The sequence below is a fragment of the Limulus polyphemus genome, unplaced genomic scaffold, assembly GCF_000517525.1.
Source record: "Limulus polyphemus unplaced genomic scaffold, Limulus_polyphemus-2.1.2 Scaffold2187, whole genome shotgun sequence".
NCBI lineage: Eukaryota > Metazoa > Arthropoda > Merostomata > Xiphosura > Limulidae > Limulus > Limulus polyphemus.
The window spans coordinates 122,369-138,295 of record NW_013667797.1 but is presented as its reverse complement, the minus strand read 5'-3'; the positions used below and the strand labels follow the sequence as shown (position 1 = coordinate 138,295).

At 34.9% G+C, this 15,927-nt stretch overlaps 1 protein-coding gene across 4 annotated transcripts in view; it reads right to left on the bottom strand.

The window, feature by feature from the left end:
* LOC106466208 (mitogen-activated protein kinase-binding protein 1-like) overlaps window positions 1–15,927 on the bottom strand; it is a 124,675-nt gene that overhangs the window by 44,205 nt on the left and 64,543 nt on the right. For all 4 annotated transcript variants that reach the window (XM_022394166.1, XM_022394167.1, XM_013926456.2 and 1 more), the window contains one exon: window positions 795–915. In XM_022394166.1, coding sequence (XP_022249874.1) covers window positions 795–915 — 121 coding nt within the window. The remainder of the gene's footprint in view (window positions 1–794; window positions 916–15,927) is intronic.

The window sequence follows — 15,927 nt, the reverse complement described above, 5'->3', positions numbered from 1 at the left end:
CTCTTCCAGTAATCGCCTGGTCCTTGTACTTCAGATATCATCTGCTCCTTTTGTCAAAGTGCACTGAGGCTGGTTCAATTACTTTAGAACTCATTTTGACAGAAAAAAACTAATAGTTTTAAAAGAGATAAGAAGTATAGTTTACCTCTAACATATTAATCTTTAGGCCTAAATTAACCTTTAGGCAGTTCACTCCTATGGCAGTTAACTATACATTTAACTTTTCTTTGGCTGAACTTCTACTTCCCATGACTTTACTTTTTTATCTGCTCTGTCTGTCTACTGTTTCTGCTCGTCTCACATTATTTATATATTTATCACATAATCATCTGCTTGCCTTATAGAAATCTCTAAGCCCTCAACATCAATAAATTTCACATGACGTTTGATAGCCTCAACATCAATGAATTATAAACACAATGTATGATTCTTACCAAGTTAGGTAACTAAACATGTCATAAATTTAAAATAATTGCTTTTAATTATCTTGTAATGAAAAAAACTAAAGCTACAAGCAAAGATAGCACCTGCCTGCACACAAGAGTTCAACAGTGTAATGATGTTCAAAGAACCAAAAGCAATATTACATAAACCTATTCAAGAAAACATCCCTTAGATTTGCTCAAAAAATGTAAAAGAAAGCAGATTACAATTTCTATAATATGTCTTCTTTAAGGATTCAGAAATAAAAAGTTACACTAAAGTAAAATGGACTATGCCTACTTGTTAGAGACTAATGAATGACATTGTGTAGCAGAGAGTGACATGGTTAAAGAAAGAGCTCCCAAGCTTACCTCTCCTGTTGCCAGGTACCTTCCATCCCAAGAAAAAGCCAGCGAGGTAATGGTTTTTTTGGAAGAACTGAGAATGTGATTTTGTCTGTTCTTGCGAACATTATAGAGAACCACCACACAACTGGAATATAAGGCAAATAATTAATCACAAGCAGTTTTCTACTATACAGTTAAGATGAATTAATATTATGCTAAAAATAATCTTCTTTATATCCTTACTATGTTTTTATTCATTAATCATAATTTTAGTCCTATTTTTAACTATTTATTTTTCAAACCTAATAACACTCCTTTTATTTTAACATTTATTTTTCTCGTGTCTTGTGTTATCTTTTTTTTTTTCAAAATAGTTACTATTTTGACCATTAGTCATTAATCATGTGTTTGTGTTTTTCTTATAGCAAAGCCACATCAGTCTATCTGCTGTGTCCACCGAGGGGATTCGATTCCCTGATTCTAGCATTGTAAATCCATAGACTTACCACTATCCAAGCGGGGGACAGTCATTAACCGACTTATATTTTTATGTAGTTTACACATTTTCATTCTTATCCTTACATCTTGATTCTGATTTTGCTTTTATCAAAATAGTTATCCATGTTTTATTATATTATCTGTCTTACTTTTACCCCAAAGGTATCTTTCTAATAAAAGTTTTTTTTAAATATTTTATGTAGTTATTTGTACCTTCATGATTGTTCTTACCATATCTTGGCATTTACTTTCATTTCATTTCGGTGTTATATTTTTTAAGTTGGTCAAATTGGATTAACAGTTGTAAGTAATATAGATATTACCTCTACAAAAAATACTGAAGAACACACAAATTACTTGCACTTGAGTGAAGATTATCTGCATTTTATATTTTTTAAATATTTCGTCAAAAGTTAAAGTGATTTGGTTTTCAATATTATATAAATGTATAGTACTAAATGCTAAAACATACATACAGATGAGTCTGTGAATATAAAAAAGGCCAGCACAGCACACTCACAGAGACCTATTGTCACTTGCTGTTTAACAACAGCAACATGATGTCAGAATATACATATCTACATTAAAAGTTTACAACAGGTTTAAAAGAATGGCACAGTTTGCGGAAGCCATCAAATAGATGTCCCTTTATTAAAATGTAAAACAACAAAAGCTCATTAGTTCTGGCAACTTATATACATAGAAAGACTGAAATAAACTAGTTAAAGGTAGTTTTATTATTCTAAATTACTAGTCCACAAATCCTGCTAAGCATCACTGTTGGAAATATTGAATGTATTTGTGTCCTTGAAAAAATAATACAGCACAAAAGATTTGATTTGGGCCACTTCCAGGAAAAAGTAACTTCAATATCCTTTTTTCAAAATAGTTACATTTTCCCTAAGACTATGGTATAAAGTGTATAATCAGTAAAATGACAGTTTATCACAACAAGCTATTATATGAACTTATTTCCTACTGTACATTATATTTTATTCATCATAATAACTTAGGCAACTCACTAGTAGGTTATTAAATTAGCAATTAAGAATATCTCCAAATAACCACAGTCAGCAACCTTCAGAATGACTAGGCTTATATTTTCACAGCTTCATTCACCACAAACTAAAGTTATAAGTCTACATAAATAAATATATCACATGCTGAAAACACCAAACTGTAAAGATAAATTTGTATATTTCAACAGCAAACACCTCTAGGATTCTGAAAGCATATTTGTCTTATCATTTCATTTTTTTTTTTCAATAGTTAGGGGATCCAAATATATTAAGATTGAAGTGTTTCTTCAATGACAAAAGTTGATGTGTATCACAAATACTACAATGACTATGGAAAGCATGCTAATGGATCATGACTTGTTTCCATATACTCACAATCAGGTTAATTTTAGTTTTAACCTAAGTAGGTAAGTAGGTAGTATTGTTTGTTTGCTGAATTTCACAGAAGGCTACTCAAAGGTTATCTCAGCCTGCTGTTCATAATTTTGAAGTGAGAGAGTTGAGGGAAGTCGCTAGTCAACAACACCCACTACCAACTCTTGGGCTACTCTTTTGCCAAAATATAGTGGGGTTAACTGTCACATCATATTGCCCCCACAGCTGAAAGGGTAAACATGTTCGATGACAGGAATCAAACCTATGACCCAGAGATTGTGAGTTGAGTGCCCTAACCACCAGGCCATGCCAAGCCTAAGTAGGTAGCTTGCCTGATCAGAAGTTACTATTAATAACAAATAATACAGGTAAAATATTTAATTCATACTGTTATAGGTAATTAGATATACACCACAGAAGCTTATATTATCAATTAAAATAAAAGCCATTGGCTTGCAAACAAAAAACACGGGTTACTGTTTTTTATTTATGTTTGTTTTAGAGCAAAACCACATTGGGTTATCCACTGTTTCCACTTTGGGGAATTGAACCCTGGATTTTACCGTTGTAAGTGCAAAAACTCACTACTATCACAATGGGAGGGGGGGGGCAATTATTTATGAAATAACTTTTTTGTTATTCATACTTATATTTACTTATATTACATGTTAATGAGTTTGAGTTTTTAATGAGTAAAGCTGCACAATGGGCGAGCTGCTTTATGCCCATGACATTTTAGCATTATAATAAATATAATTATAAGTGTTATTAAATTAGTTTAATAATGAACGTTCTCCTCACAATTCAACAATATCTACTTGGGCAACAAGTGAAGGGCCGTAAGTCCAAACTGTCACTATCTACACGTTTCAAAGCAAGCAAAACTGTATTACGAGAAATCTGCGCTTTGTCTACCGCGGGGAATCGAACACCGAATTTTAGCATTAGTCCAAAACTTACTGCTGACTCACCAGTGGCCACACCTATCAACATACATGTATCATTTTATCATTTAAGATGAAACATCATGATATTCTTTTTCAGTTCGAAAAATAACGAAACCCGATACAATATTTTTAAAAAACAACATGCAGATTACTAATGTCGAATCTAACAAAACCTATCCCACTTAAGTTAGCGACACAGACTTCAACGCCATCTTAAGGTCTTTCTCACGAACCTTTGGCTAGCAATAACTGTCTGTATTTAACGCATGACAGTCTGCCTAAAATGGTGCGTCGTAACGGTCAAATTCTTCTGTTTGCATGAATAAATAATGTGTTTTAGTAACAGGTTGTTAAGATTATTCTAAGACATCTAAAAACAAGTGCGATTAACATATATCTTTACGTTATTAACGAAAGGAGTCGTCCATGGAATGTAATTCCAGAACTGTCACGTGGTTTAATAAACATAATCTCCAGCTGCAAACCACGTCACCGCTTGCTGTAAAAACTACGACTGATTATAATTGCATGCTATAATACAATATATAAGTGAACGGTAATACTATAGCTGTGATTCTAACCTTTAAAAAAAACAACCATAATTGACATCTCGGTTTTGGTTTTGTTATCCAGATCTGTTTTGAGCGCTTATATATATATATATATATATATATTTGATGTAATTCAAATATTACCACCAGTACTACTATCTGTTACTACAGTTACCTATGTAAGTTTTACTAAACTTAGCGAACTTGAGTTCGCTGAGTTTAAATAATAAACCAAAAATTTGCGATATTTACGACAGATCTGACATTTCGCATTTGTACATTTATAGACTTTACACACACACACATACGGTGCTGATCATCTAATAACATCTGTTCTGCCGCAGATAATGTAATTTAAAAATAATTCCATACAAATAAACTGTTTCCAGTACTCAAGAGTACTAACGCCCCGAATGGGGCTGAGTATAAATTGAAATTATTTCAATAGGATTAATTCTAAATTTTTCAGTATTCAGGTGAAGGGGGGAATTTAAAAGTAATTTAAATGTTAATATACTGTGACGATCTTAGCAGTAACCGTGGGAAATTTAATACAACTGTCGAATAATTTTTAAAATGTTAGTACTGACCAAGGAAGCTGGAAATAAAAACCTGAGTAACTGAAAAAGTAGGCACTAACAATGCGGCGATAAAGAACCACGTGGTAAACAAATTCAATGCACGGAGGGTTCTGTAATATGTTGTTTTTCCTCTTACTGTAACGATATAATTTACCATGCGTGTGACGAAATATTTCGCGTCTTTTTATTTTCGAATAACGACGGAAAATAAACAGGATAAACGCTCCAGTTCAAAACAGCTCCCAGCTCCTGATTTCAGGTAAGGTTACCAGAACGCGCGGAGTTAACAGAAGAAGGCGGAAGTCTGTTGTTTTTTTTTGTTTTTTTCTGGTTAGTGACGAAAAACATGATTTTCCCATAAAAGCCACGTCTAGTAAAACAATTTTTAATGTCTACCTGGAATATGATCAGTTTAAAAACAAATTGATCAGGCCTTAAGAAACTAAATTATTAAGTTTTCTATGTGCAGTCCTCTAGCTAAGTGTTTTTTTTTCTCTTTTACACATACTCGATGCTCATAGTGCTAAACAGCTGACCTTTGCCTGGCAATCTGGAGGTAACCCCAATGACCCTTCATCACGTCAAGTAGCGTTTAATTACAAATACTGCTGTTAAGAAGTCACATACTAATTTAGCTAATCATTCTCATCGTGAATAGGATCTGACCTTCAATATTGAGAACAAATGACCCCAGAATCTTAATAAACGCTCTACTGCACGTAGGCCTAGTTAATTGGAAACTTCATTGTGAGAAATATTGGGAACTTCACCTAAGAACTCTCTTCGCACAACGGATACGTTATATTGTTCAAAGCAACTGGCCATGACACCAGACTCTTATCTGGAGTGGCTTTTAATTAACACCTCATGAAACATTGAGCTCATTAATTAGAACAACCATTGCTGGGAATAACCTGCTAAGAGCATTAAAACACTTCGACCCTCTTTAACATAAAGCCACTGTGAGCTCAAACCGTCGGAGAGACCTGCAAATGAAAACCTTCATTTGCGACCTTGCGATTTTTTAGACATACAGACGTGATCTAACACTATATCCAAATCGCACAAATTTTCGACTTCATCGAACGAAAACTGTGTACAGTAAACACGTAACAAACACATATTGCATGCCGTGCCGATGTTGATTCACTTTTAATTTTAAAAACACTTTCGATTGTGAAGACTACACTGAACTACTGCTAATTTACACGAAATTCTTAGAGAGCTTTAAACTGTGAAGGTATTATAAATGCACAATCTGTACTGTTGTTTTGTTTGTTTTTTGAATTTCGCGCAAAGCTACACGAGGGCTATCTGCGCTAGCCGTCCCTAATTTAGCAGTGTAAGACTAGAGGGAAGGCAGCTAGTCATCACCACCCACCGCCAACTCTTGGGCTACTCTTTTACCAACGAATAGTGGGATGGACCGTCACGTTATAACGCCCCCGCGGCTGAAAGGGCGAGCATGTTTGGTGTGACGGGGATTCGAACCCACGACCCTCGGATTGCGAGTCGAGCGCCCTAACCACCTGGCCATGCAATTTGTACTGAGAGTGATGAAACTTAGTGGAATGGACGGTGACAGAACGACGTAACGAAAGTCTTCCGCCTTTCTTCTTCTGAAGATGTTTACCCCCCTCACTCGCCATTTAACTTGTATTAATAAAACCAATCCCGCTTATTCACTTGTAGATTTTAATCCTTCGCATTTACGAAAAAAAAACTCCTCAAAAAATAATTACCTTTTTTCTCTACCTGTCTGCTCATAAGATACATGTTATGTCACATGTAACGTTTAAACCAATAGTCCTAGCGTTCACATACAGGAATTAGCATCAGAAAGTAACAAAAAGGACAGAAGAAAAAATATAAATTTATATTCTATTAATTTTTTTCCCCACATGTTCGGTGTATTCTAACACAAATAACATATATGATCATTCATCCGTAAAGAAATAGCGGGACAAGTTAACCCTACATGATATATAAGCACATGTGCATAAACTGTCTTCTTTACCGATAAAGAATCAATTTCCGGTGCTGAAAAATTAATGTTCCCACACTGAGAAACCATCTCATGGGACATTCTGCTCATCAGGACACATGCCAGTCGTGTTATCGTAGTGTAATGATTTGCCGTTATGATTCTATATAGTACTATAGTCAGACAATAGGTTTATTGTTGTAATTCTATAGTACAATGATTTACCGTTATTTTTCTATATAGTACTATCAGTTTATTGTTGTATTTCTATAGTGAAATTATCACTGTAGTGTTTCTTTATATAGTTGGTAGTTACTACAGTATTCCTGGATTATCTTATTGCTAATTGTTGCGTATCTGTGTACTAGAGATTGTACTTCATCGTAAGTTATGTAAAATACACATTGTTGAGCATGACAAAAAATTTCTTACACTATATCTATCAGATTTAGTATATCAAATGATATTACAGAAAACAAACCAGGTTGAAGTATATACATTTAACATCTGTTATTCTACCATCTGGTTACAAAGAGAAAACGGGGAGTGGATATTAGCAACACATAGTTTGAACTTTTCGTGGCAGAGTGGAAGTTTTCTTTTAAACTATTTTATAGCATCGTATTTGGCAAACATTTTCAACCTTGTTGGAGATGTGTTTTTTTTTAATTCTAATTAAGGTAAAGATGTCTAACAACGATTGATAATTAATCTCGTGCAACTGCTGTGTATAATTAATATATATACAAAATGAATGTTTGATTATTTCTGTCAGGAAATGATACACGAAAGGTATTCGCGCTACTCGTACGAATTTTTAACTGACAGACTAGAGAGGAGCAGCTAGTCAAAACCAACAGCCAACCACGCACTAACTACTAAGTTACAAAAACGCAGACATAAGGGACGGCATCCTCTGCTTAAAGAAGGACGTTGGTTTGATAGTGAAAAACCACAATAAACGGAACAAATTATCATAAAATTTAAAACCTGAGAAACCAGTTTCCACACGTTTGCGAATCCTATTCAAGTCCTTATTACAGTGATGATTTAACACTGCATGTTTGTCGACAGTTCACGCAAAACTATACAAATACGAACCTTTTTTTAATGCGTGTTTCTTTGTTGTTAAGCGCAAAGTTACACAATGGGCTATCTGTGCTCTGCCCACCACGAGTATCGAAACTCGGTTTCTAGCGTTGTAAGTCCGCAGATATACAGCAGTACCACTGGGGGGAGGGTGCTTTTTAAATGCACTTATGAACTTTTCTGTTAGTCTTGCAGTTCTATTGCATATTTATTAACAGTTTCCTGTGAGGAAATATTATGTCGATATCACTCTGTGGAAAAGTCTATAGAATCGGGTGGCTGATTGACTTTTCGGTTTGTCTGCTTTCAATGTTGTATATTATGCGTGCTGTAAGCATTATAACAAGGATTGTAGTTATAGCCTTTTATTTTTTGTTTAAATAGATACATACGTGTTAATACTGGCTTCATTTCACTAACATATCTTAGAAATAACAACCGAATATTTGATTTCTATCATATACAGGGAGTAGTATGAAGTTTTCAGCACACCACTGTAGGAATTGTTCTAACGCCAAATTTTGGACACGCCCATCCCATAAACTTGAGGACAGAGTTTAATAACACAGTAATTACTTACAACAATCGCCACGTCCCGAACCTATTCTTAACACAATTGTGCATCCAAACGTGACTTGTGAAAGAGAAAACAAACGTCATCACCTGTACAACCTATCTTCAACTGTTGAAAGCTTTCGCACACACACACACACACACACATATATATACAGTTAAGATGATTGTATTTTTACGTCACTGGCCTAAATCCCACCTTGTGGAGTAGAAGAAACAGGCCAAGAATTTCCTTAAAGCTGTTTCCTATCCAATTTATAACACAGTGTCAATATTGGCAGGTACTTGGTCATTAGCAGAACCAGTTCATTTAATGATCAACCTATCTTACGATTAAAAGGTCTGATCAATAGCGTTTGGATTCTAAGTGAAAATATGTGACATTTTTAGTCCTACTTCACAGTATGGGTTTCTTGCTTCAAGTCTATTTCGAGTAATTTGTTTGTTAACGTACAATATAAATCACTATATTTGCCCTTAATTTGTAAAAGTTGACTTTATATTTGAAGACGTGTCGATATGATGTATATATCAACATATCATAGATAAAACAAAGTCTAAACTGGCATATAAACAAGACAAAAAATCACATTTTCCCCTGCCCCGTGCTGAATCAAACCATCACTTTTACATTACCACTAACGTTTTTTCACTAATTGCTGTACATGATATTGTGTTATTTTATTATTACCAATAAAATCTCTCGTGATTGGCTTACAAGAAGACAACTCATGAAAACAGAAAAGAAACGACCCACACTTAAGACACCATATCATAAACACACACACACACACATGTAAGAATTTCTATCTCATTACTCGCACATTGACCTCGTATAATATGAGACTTAAGGGCATTCTTATCTGTCTATGGGAACTAGGTAAGCAGGTTAAGAAATTAAATGGCTACAAGTTCCCCGCGTCGTCTAAATACATGAATAACTTAACAGATATTGATGAAACAGCAGAAATACTGAATTGAATAATAAGAAAAATGAGGAATAATAAGAGAAAAACAGGTAATTGATCGATATAGAAAGGCAGACTGCATGATATCGAAATTAATACACCAGAATATGAAACTGGGTCATGGATAAATAGATATTCATTTCTATGGGGTAAAAATACCTATATATTCTAACAAATACATAATACAGTTTAGTTTGTTGTTCTGTTCATAATGTTACATACAATTTCCATTCAGTGATACTGGGAAATATTAATGAAAAGTCCACTTTTGTAAATGTTCCATAAATTAAGATTAGAGTAATTTCATAGCGGTTTCTAACCAAATAATAAATAATGTAAATTACCAAGTTTTTCAAAAATCATATTGGTAAGAAAAAAAAAAGGCTTAGGACAACGACAATTTATAACCAACCATATAATAGATATAATTAAAAAATAAACAGAAAATAGATACTAATTCAAAGATATAACAAGCATGAATGCAGTTATGTCTGCACAAGTGACCTCGTTGTTACGATAATTAGCAGATACAACCAACAAACTTACAAACACTCTGAAGTAACTATATGCTATGTAGTAAAAACATTGAATGTAGTATTACTGGGAAAGAATTTCTCCTATATTTGTCATCAAAAGCCAACCTTCGAAGTGTCTGTCTGACTTAGTTACAGTACCAGACCATCAGTAATAGGAATAGCCCTTTCCTCTGGCACGTTTCTAATATAAATCAGTTGCATAAAAATCATCAACATCAGTATATAAAACGAACACGAATATATATCGCTCCTGATTATATAGAATATAACCATGATGACACGTATACAAAATAAATAAAAAATTGAGAATTTAAAAACCTACAAATAGGGATCGTAAAAAGTATAGAAACAAAGACACTGTAGAGATTATTTATTCAAACTACAAACCTTTATTTTGGTTTCATGCTGTTGAGTAAAGGATTACCTATATATATCAGGTAGCTAGCTGATTCGGTTTTCGCTTCATACATAATATAAGGGTTGGCTCCATAAAGACACCAATTGTATAGTATACAAAGGATTGAGCATCTACGTGTTACAGACATCTAATGTTCATCTATTATTGGCTGGTAATTCCTGTTTCACACTGTACTTAAGCTTGTTAAAGAAACAACATATATGTATATGAAAACTAACTTCAAGGGATAATGATAACATCGTTTACATTATAATCATGATGTTTTTTTAGCTTATGTAAAATATAAAAGAAACAAATATACTTTTCAATATCACTACAACCTTCGCAGTACCTTATTTCATATTCTACAAAAGGTTTGGGTGCAATTACCAAGCCGTTTTTGTTATAGGCTGGCAAGAAGAATTACAAACGGACTGTCTTTTTCGAAAAATATTTTGTTCCTTGTAAGTCTATCATGCGTACTTCTTAGTGCATTTCTATATGTGTACAGCCTTATCAGTCAATAGTAAAGGTTTTAAAGTGTTGTTTGAACTGAATCTTTGCTGTTTAAGAGTTTTTTGCCCGAACGTTCTACTAGGGTTTTGTCCAATTGCTTGCGAGCCCTATTATGAACCACCATCGTGGTTCATGATACAGAATATAAACACAATGACATGTATACAGAACAGAAACATGATTGCATACATACACACACACAAACTTGTATGTATCTACAAAGCACAATTTTTTTTAAACCTCTTCAGAATACAGAAGTTAATATACACAATTACAGAAAATAAATACGAATATACGTAACAGCAACCAAAAATATACACACATGCCAAAAATTAGAAATTGCAATATTTTTTGTTTTTGAACTTCCAACTAATTGGTAAGTAAAAAGATGACGACTTATGCTTCACTTCACTGTTGTATCATTATAGTAACCTAAGCAGGTTTTGTTTTCCTCAGTCTTTATTCAGATGAGGAAGATTAAGGCATTCTTTTGGGACCCAATTAGCTGGAGCATTGAGAGCAAAAAGAACGGAACTGGTTGAGAAATCGAACGTGACCATCTCATACGACGTTGCAAAAATCTCAAAACAAAAGACAAACAAGAGATCACTTGTACAACTGACAGATTACATCAAACATCGACAAATGTCATCCAATTTAACAAGAACAATGCGCAGAGGGTTGCGCGAAATCAACTTTGGTAACCATTGTTCCATCCGCACGCCACTAGTCCAGGAACCAACATGAAAAAAAAAAACCCTACAGTAGAGTAACGATCATCAGGATTGGTCTTTTGACCAATGGAAATGGGTCATATAGTCAGATGGATTTCGATACACACTGTTTTGTACTAACAGGAAAGTCGAAAGTTTAGCGACAGTCCCACGAAGCTTTGGAAATCTCGAGTATTGCTTTCACTGTGGAAGCCGCTGGAAGTAGAGTAATGAGGTGGGTATATTTCCATGGCATGGGTAGTTCCTTGAGTCTCTCTTATGACTGCATTACATCCAACGAACACCAACGGAGATCAAGTGCACTTTCGTATGTTTCCTTTTTATCCTAAGGTTGATAGGTATTTTCAAGACGACAGTGCCGCCGTCCCGGTATTGTCCGTGATTAGCCAAAATAATTCCCAAATCTTAACCCACATGAGAATGTGTGGGACATAATGAAGAAGTACTCTACGCCCAACCCTGCAACCCTGGTTGAGGAATAGGTGAAAATCGAACATAATGTATACTTCAGAAAATAGTGTAGTGTGGTATTCAAGTCTATTGACGTCCGACAGGCAAGTTTAAACCACAATTCCCTAGGTCACCTGCTTCGATTAATGGCCAACAATCAATCTCAAGCCAAGTTCACCGTACAGGCTTCTGTACTGCCTATGTGAATAGGACCTCCTAGGGAAAGGTTTTAATGTCATATAGGAACATTTGCAGCCAACTCGACTCAAGAACAAAGACTGGAGTATATAACCTTTACCTTTCTATAAGGATTAATACATGTTTACGATCTTGAGACACTCAAACAACAACAGTGTCATGACTACATGCAGAGACTGTATGGAAATTAAGAAATTTATTACCCGAATAAAGCTATATTCTAAACACGTTATGGAAGGGTGATTTCATGGGCATTTTAGATCATTACAGAAGTCTGTGTCACGACTGTTAAAAAGCACGTTTTAGATTAGTCACCCCCCTGATGAAAATATAATTACACAACCCGACATTAACAATTACGTTGATTACGCAGAATATTCGTGTTGACTTCGATAAAGGGCAAGTTCGAATCGGTACGAATCAAAACATTCGCAGTAAAATGAGCATCAATACACATAACTGCAAAATATAGTGTAAATGAACACGAATAGCAGTAATAATAACAACATGTAAGATGGACGACGAGTTTGAATACACAATTACCGAACGTAACATTAAGAAATATGCTGACTGAACAGACTAATACATATTGATTTGGATATAAAAAATATGGAAGCTTTAATCGATATGATTCAAAAATTTATTTGTGCTTTGAGCTATACGGATAAAAATGTTTGTACGACTTCACGTAGCTGTACGACTGAAGTATGCTTCAAAACTGGTAAAGTCAGACGTAAGAGTACTCCGAAACTGTACAAATATAGGAACTGTGACAATCTAGTAAATGTAGACGTAAAAGTGTTACAGATATTCGCACAAAATTACATAAAATTAAAGCTATTTGCGCTAGCAGTACCTGCTTTAGAACAGACCCCACCACCAAATTTTGGGCTACTCTAATCGCACGGTGGAATTTGACGTTCATTGATAAATCACGCCCATGGCCATAAAGTATGGAGCACAATTTTGCGGCAGTGGGATGCGAATCAGGTCCCTCGGGCTAACCATCAAATTCTGCCCGGCACGCACGTCAGATTACTCAGAAATGGTATGGACTTTGGAATGTTTACAATTTGGCACACTTATATCACTTAAAAACAAGGAAACTTTAGGACGTAATACTATTTTATTTATATTAAGTGTTGAACATATTGCACTTACTCTATCATCAGTGAAGTTAGAAAACAAGGAGTGTGATGAGTTTTTAGTATAAATCAGATGAAATTCGAATGATAATTGAAAACATGACGATTAGAAAACATTGCGAAGAAATGAGTTGTCGAATCTTACAAATCAAAATTAGCCGTCTGCCTGTTTCGTATCACAAGTTCTTGTGAGGATGTGGAAGGACCAATTTCGATGAAAACTGGTAAAGGAACTAGATGAAGTCCCAAAGATCGAGTTGAGATAAATAAGCCATAGACGAACGATTTAACGTCACAAATAAGAGCTGAGTGAAGGTGTAGACAGCAAAACATGTGAAGCAGACGTCAAAAGAAAATGACGTTTAATGCCATGTACAGCAAGAGTACCATTGTATTGGACAAATGGTTAGCGTACTACGATTCAAACTAACGGAAGAAGGGGTTCATACCACCCCTCACCCAATTTATAGCCCCACTCTTTAAGTCCAGAATGGTCTTTTACGATTAGAAAGATTTATTTAAAGGGAAGTTCCAGGTTTGTGGATTCAGTTAAATGTTGACTATTTGCTTCTTCATGCGATGGATTCGGTAAGTGACAAGGTTTTATTAGGTAAAGGTTAGTGCTACTAGATACCTCTAAAGCGTACTGATGAAATTTATATGATGAAAAACAACGAACAGCAGTGAATTTCCTGTGGTTAGAAAGTAAACACTTCACGTTTTGTAACAGATGTAAAATATGAACCAACTTGTTTCTATATGAATTTTGTCTTATATCTAGATATTAACTGTTTAGGTTGATTGTTTCCGATGTTCGCGCACAACAAAACAAGGACTAACCGCGCATGGCTATTTTTAATTTTAAAATGATGGACTAGTGGGAGGGCAGCTAATGAACATCTCCCACCGACAACTGTTGGACCATTGTAATTAAAAGAGTGGGATTTGACCACCAACCTTATAACACACGATCACAAACTGCGGTGCACATTTTTGTGTTTTTAACGTATCATTAACTGAAGATTGGGTGGGGAAAAAAAGGAGGAGGCTAGGAAGCCGACGATGATTCTATTGCCCATAGCTTTTTAAAATTTTAATTGTTCACACAATAAACTACAAGCTTTTGACTTAGTGAAAAACTACATACAGATTTACAATAAAAATGGATACAACGTTAAAAGCATTACACAATAAATAGTTATTACAACAGGGACTTGTCCTAAAAATGCTACACATGTTTCGGTGTTCTATGACACCATCTTTAAAGAACACCTAAACATGTGTAGTTTGTTTTTTAGGGCAAGTCCCTGTTTTAATAACTATTGATTGTGTAATGATTTTAACGTTTTATCCATTTTAATTGTAAACATAGATGCTTTACACAAGTGTCGTTTTCAATTATTTAACACTCAGTGTATCGTGAAATACAATATGAATGTCCGTTTCACCTCACAGTCTCACCTTCACTCTCAGGACTTATGAATGTCATCTCCTGGCTGCCAACCCACTTCCTAAAAACAGCAACACTATATTAGGTTAGCTAGAGTATGAACAGTTTGTGTTATTGATTGGCACCCTCTACCCAAACTCAAAAAGGGTAGCGCCAATTAACTCACTGTAAAAAACAACTTTAATTATCTTCGGAGTCTGCATAATTGCTTTGGTCTCTAGGCAACCCAGCAGATGTTCGGCTTCCTAACTAGTTACAGGTTCGAAAATCAGCTGGATACAAATAACCTTAATAAAAACTAGGTTTGTCATGTTTATCTTATCACGCGACCATCGTAATACTGTTTACTATGGCCCTGTACACAAATCTCTTACACCCATAGGGAAAATACACATTATATTCTTAAAGTTAAACAAACACATTTCTAATGTCAATTGTACATATTTCAGGAAAGAAAATACCCTGATGACACAGTATACCAAAAACTGATATATATATATGTCTGCTAATGGCATGCAGTTTGAATAAATAAATTAATTAAGAATAAATTGTGTATTTTTCCCTATGGGTCCAGACTTCTGGGACACTCTGTACATGTAAAGTTTGTTTGTTTGTAATTAAGCACAAAGCTACACAACGGGCCATCTGTGCTCTACCCACCACAGGTATCGAAACCCGGATTCTAGCGTTGTAAGTCCGCAGACATACAGCTGTGTCACTGGGGGGGGGGGCTACATGTAAAGACAGTGATTAATTTGTTTGTTTTTAATTATGCACAAAACTACAAAGGCTATCTGTGCTCTGCCCACCACGGGTATCGAAACCCGGTTTCTAGCGTTGTAAGTCCGCAGACATACCGCTGTGCCACTGGGGGGCACAGTGATTAATACAATATTTTAACAGTATACGACTTGGATAAAGAGAAAAATATAAATCTTGGCACTGAAAATCAAAGCTTTCCTCTGTCTGTTACTAAATTATTCACGTGTGTTTTAAGGCCTCCATAGCATCCCAACTTGCTCTGGGAGAAGAACGACACACATGCACGCACACACAACGATCTTGTATCGTGTCCAGTTCTCACCGGTTACACGTTTCATAAAAAAAATTATCCTTATTTAATCAACTTCATTCATCAGTTTGGTT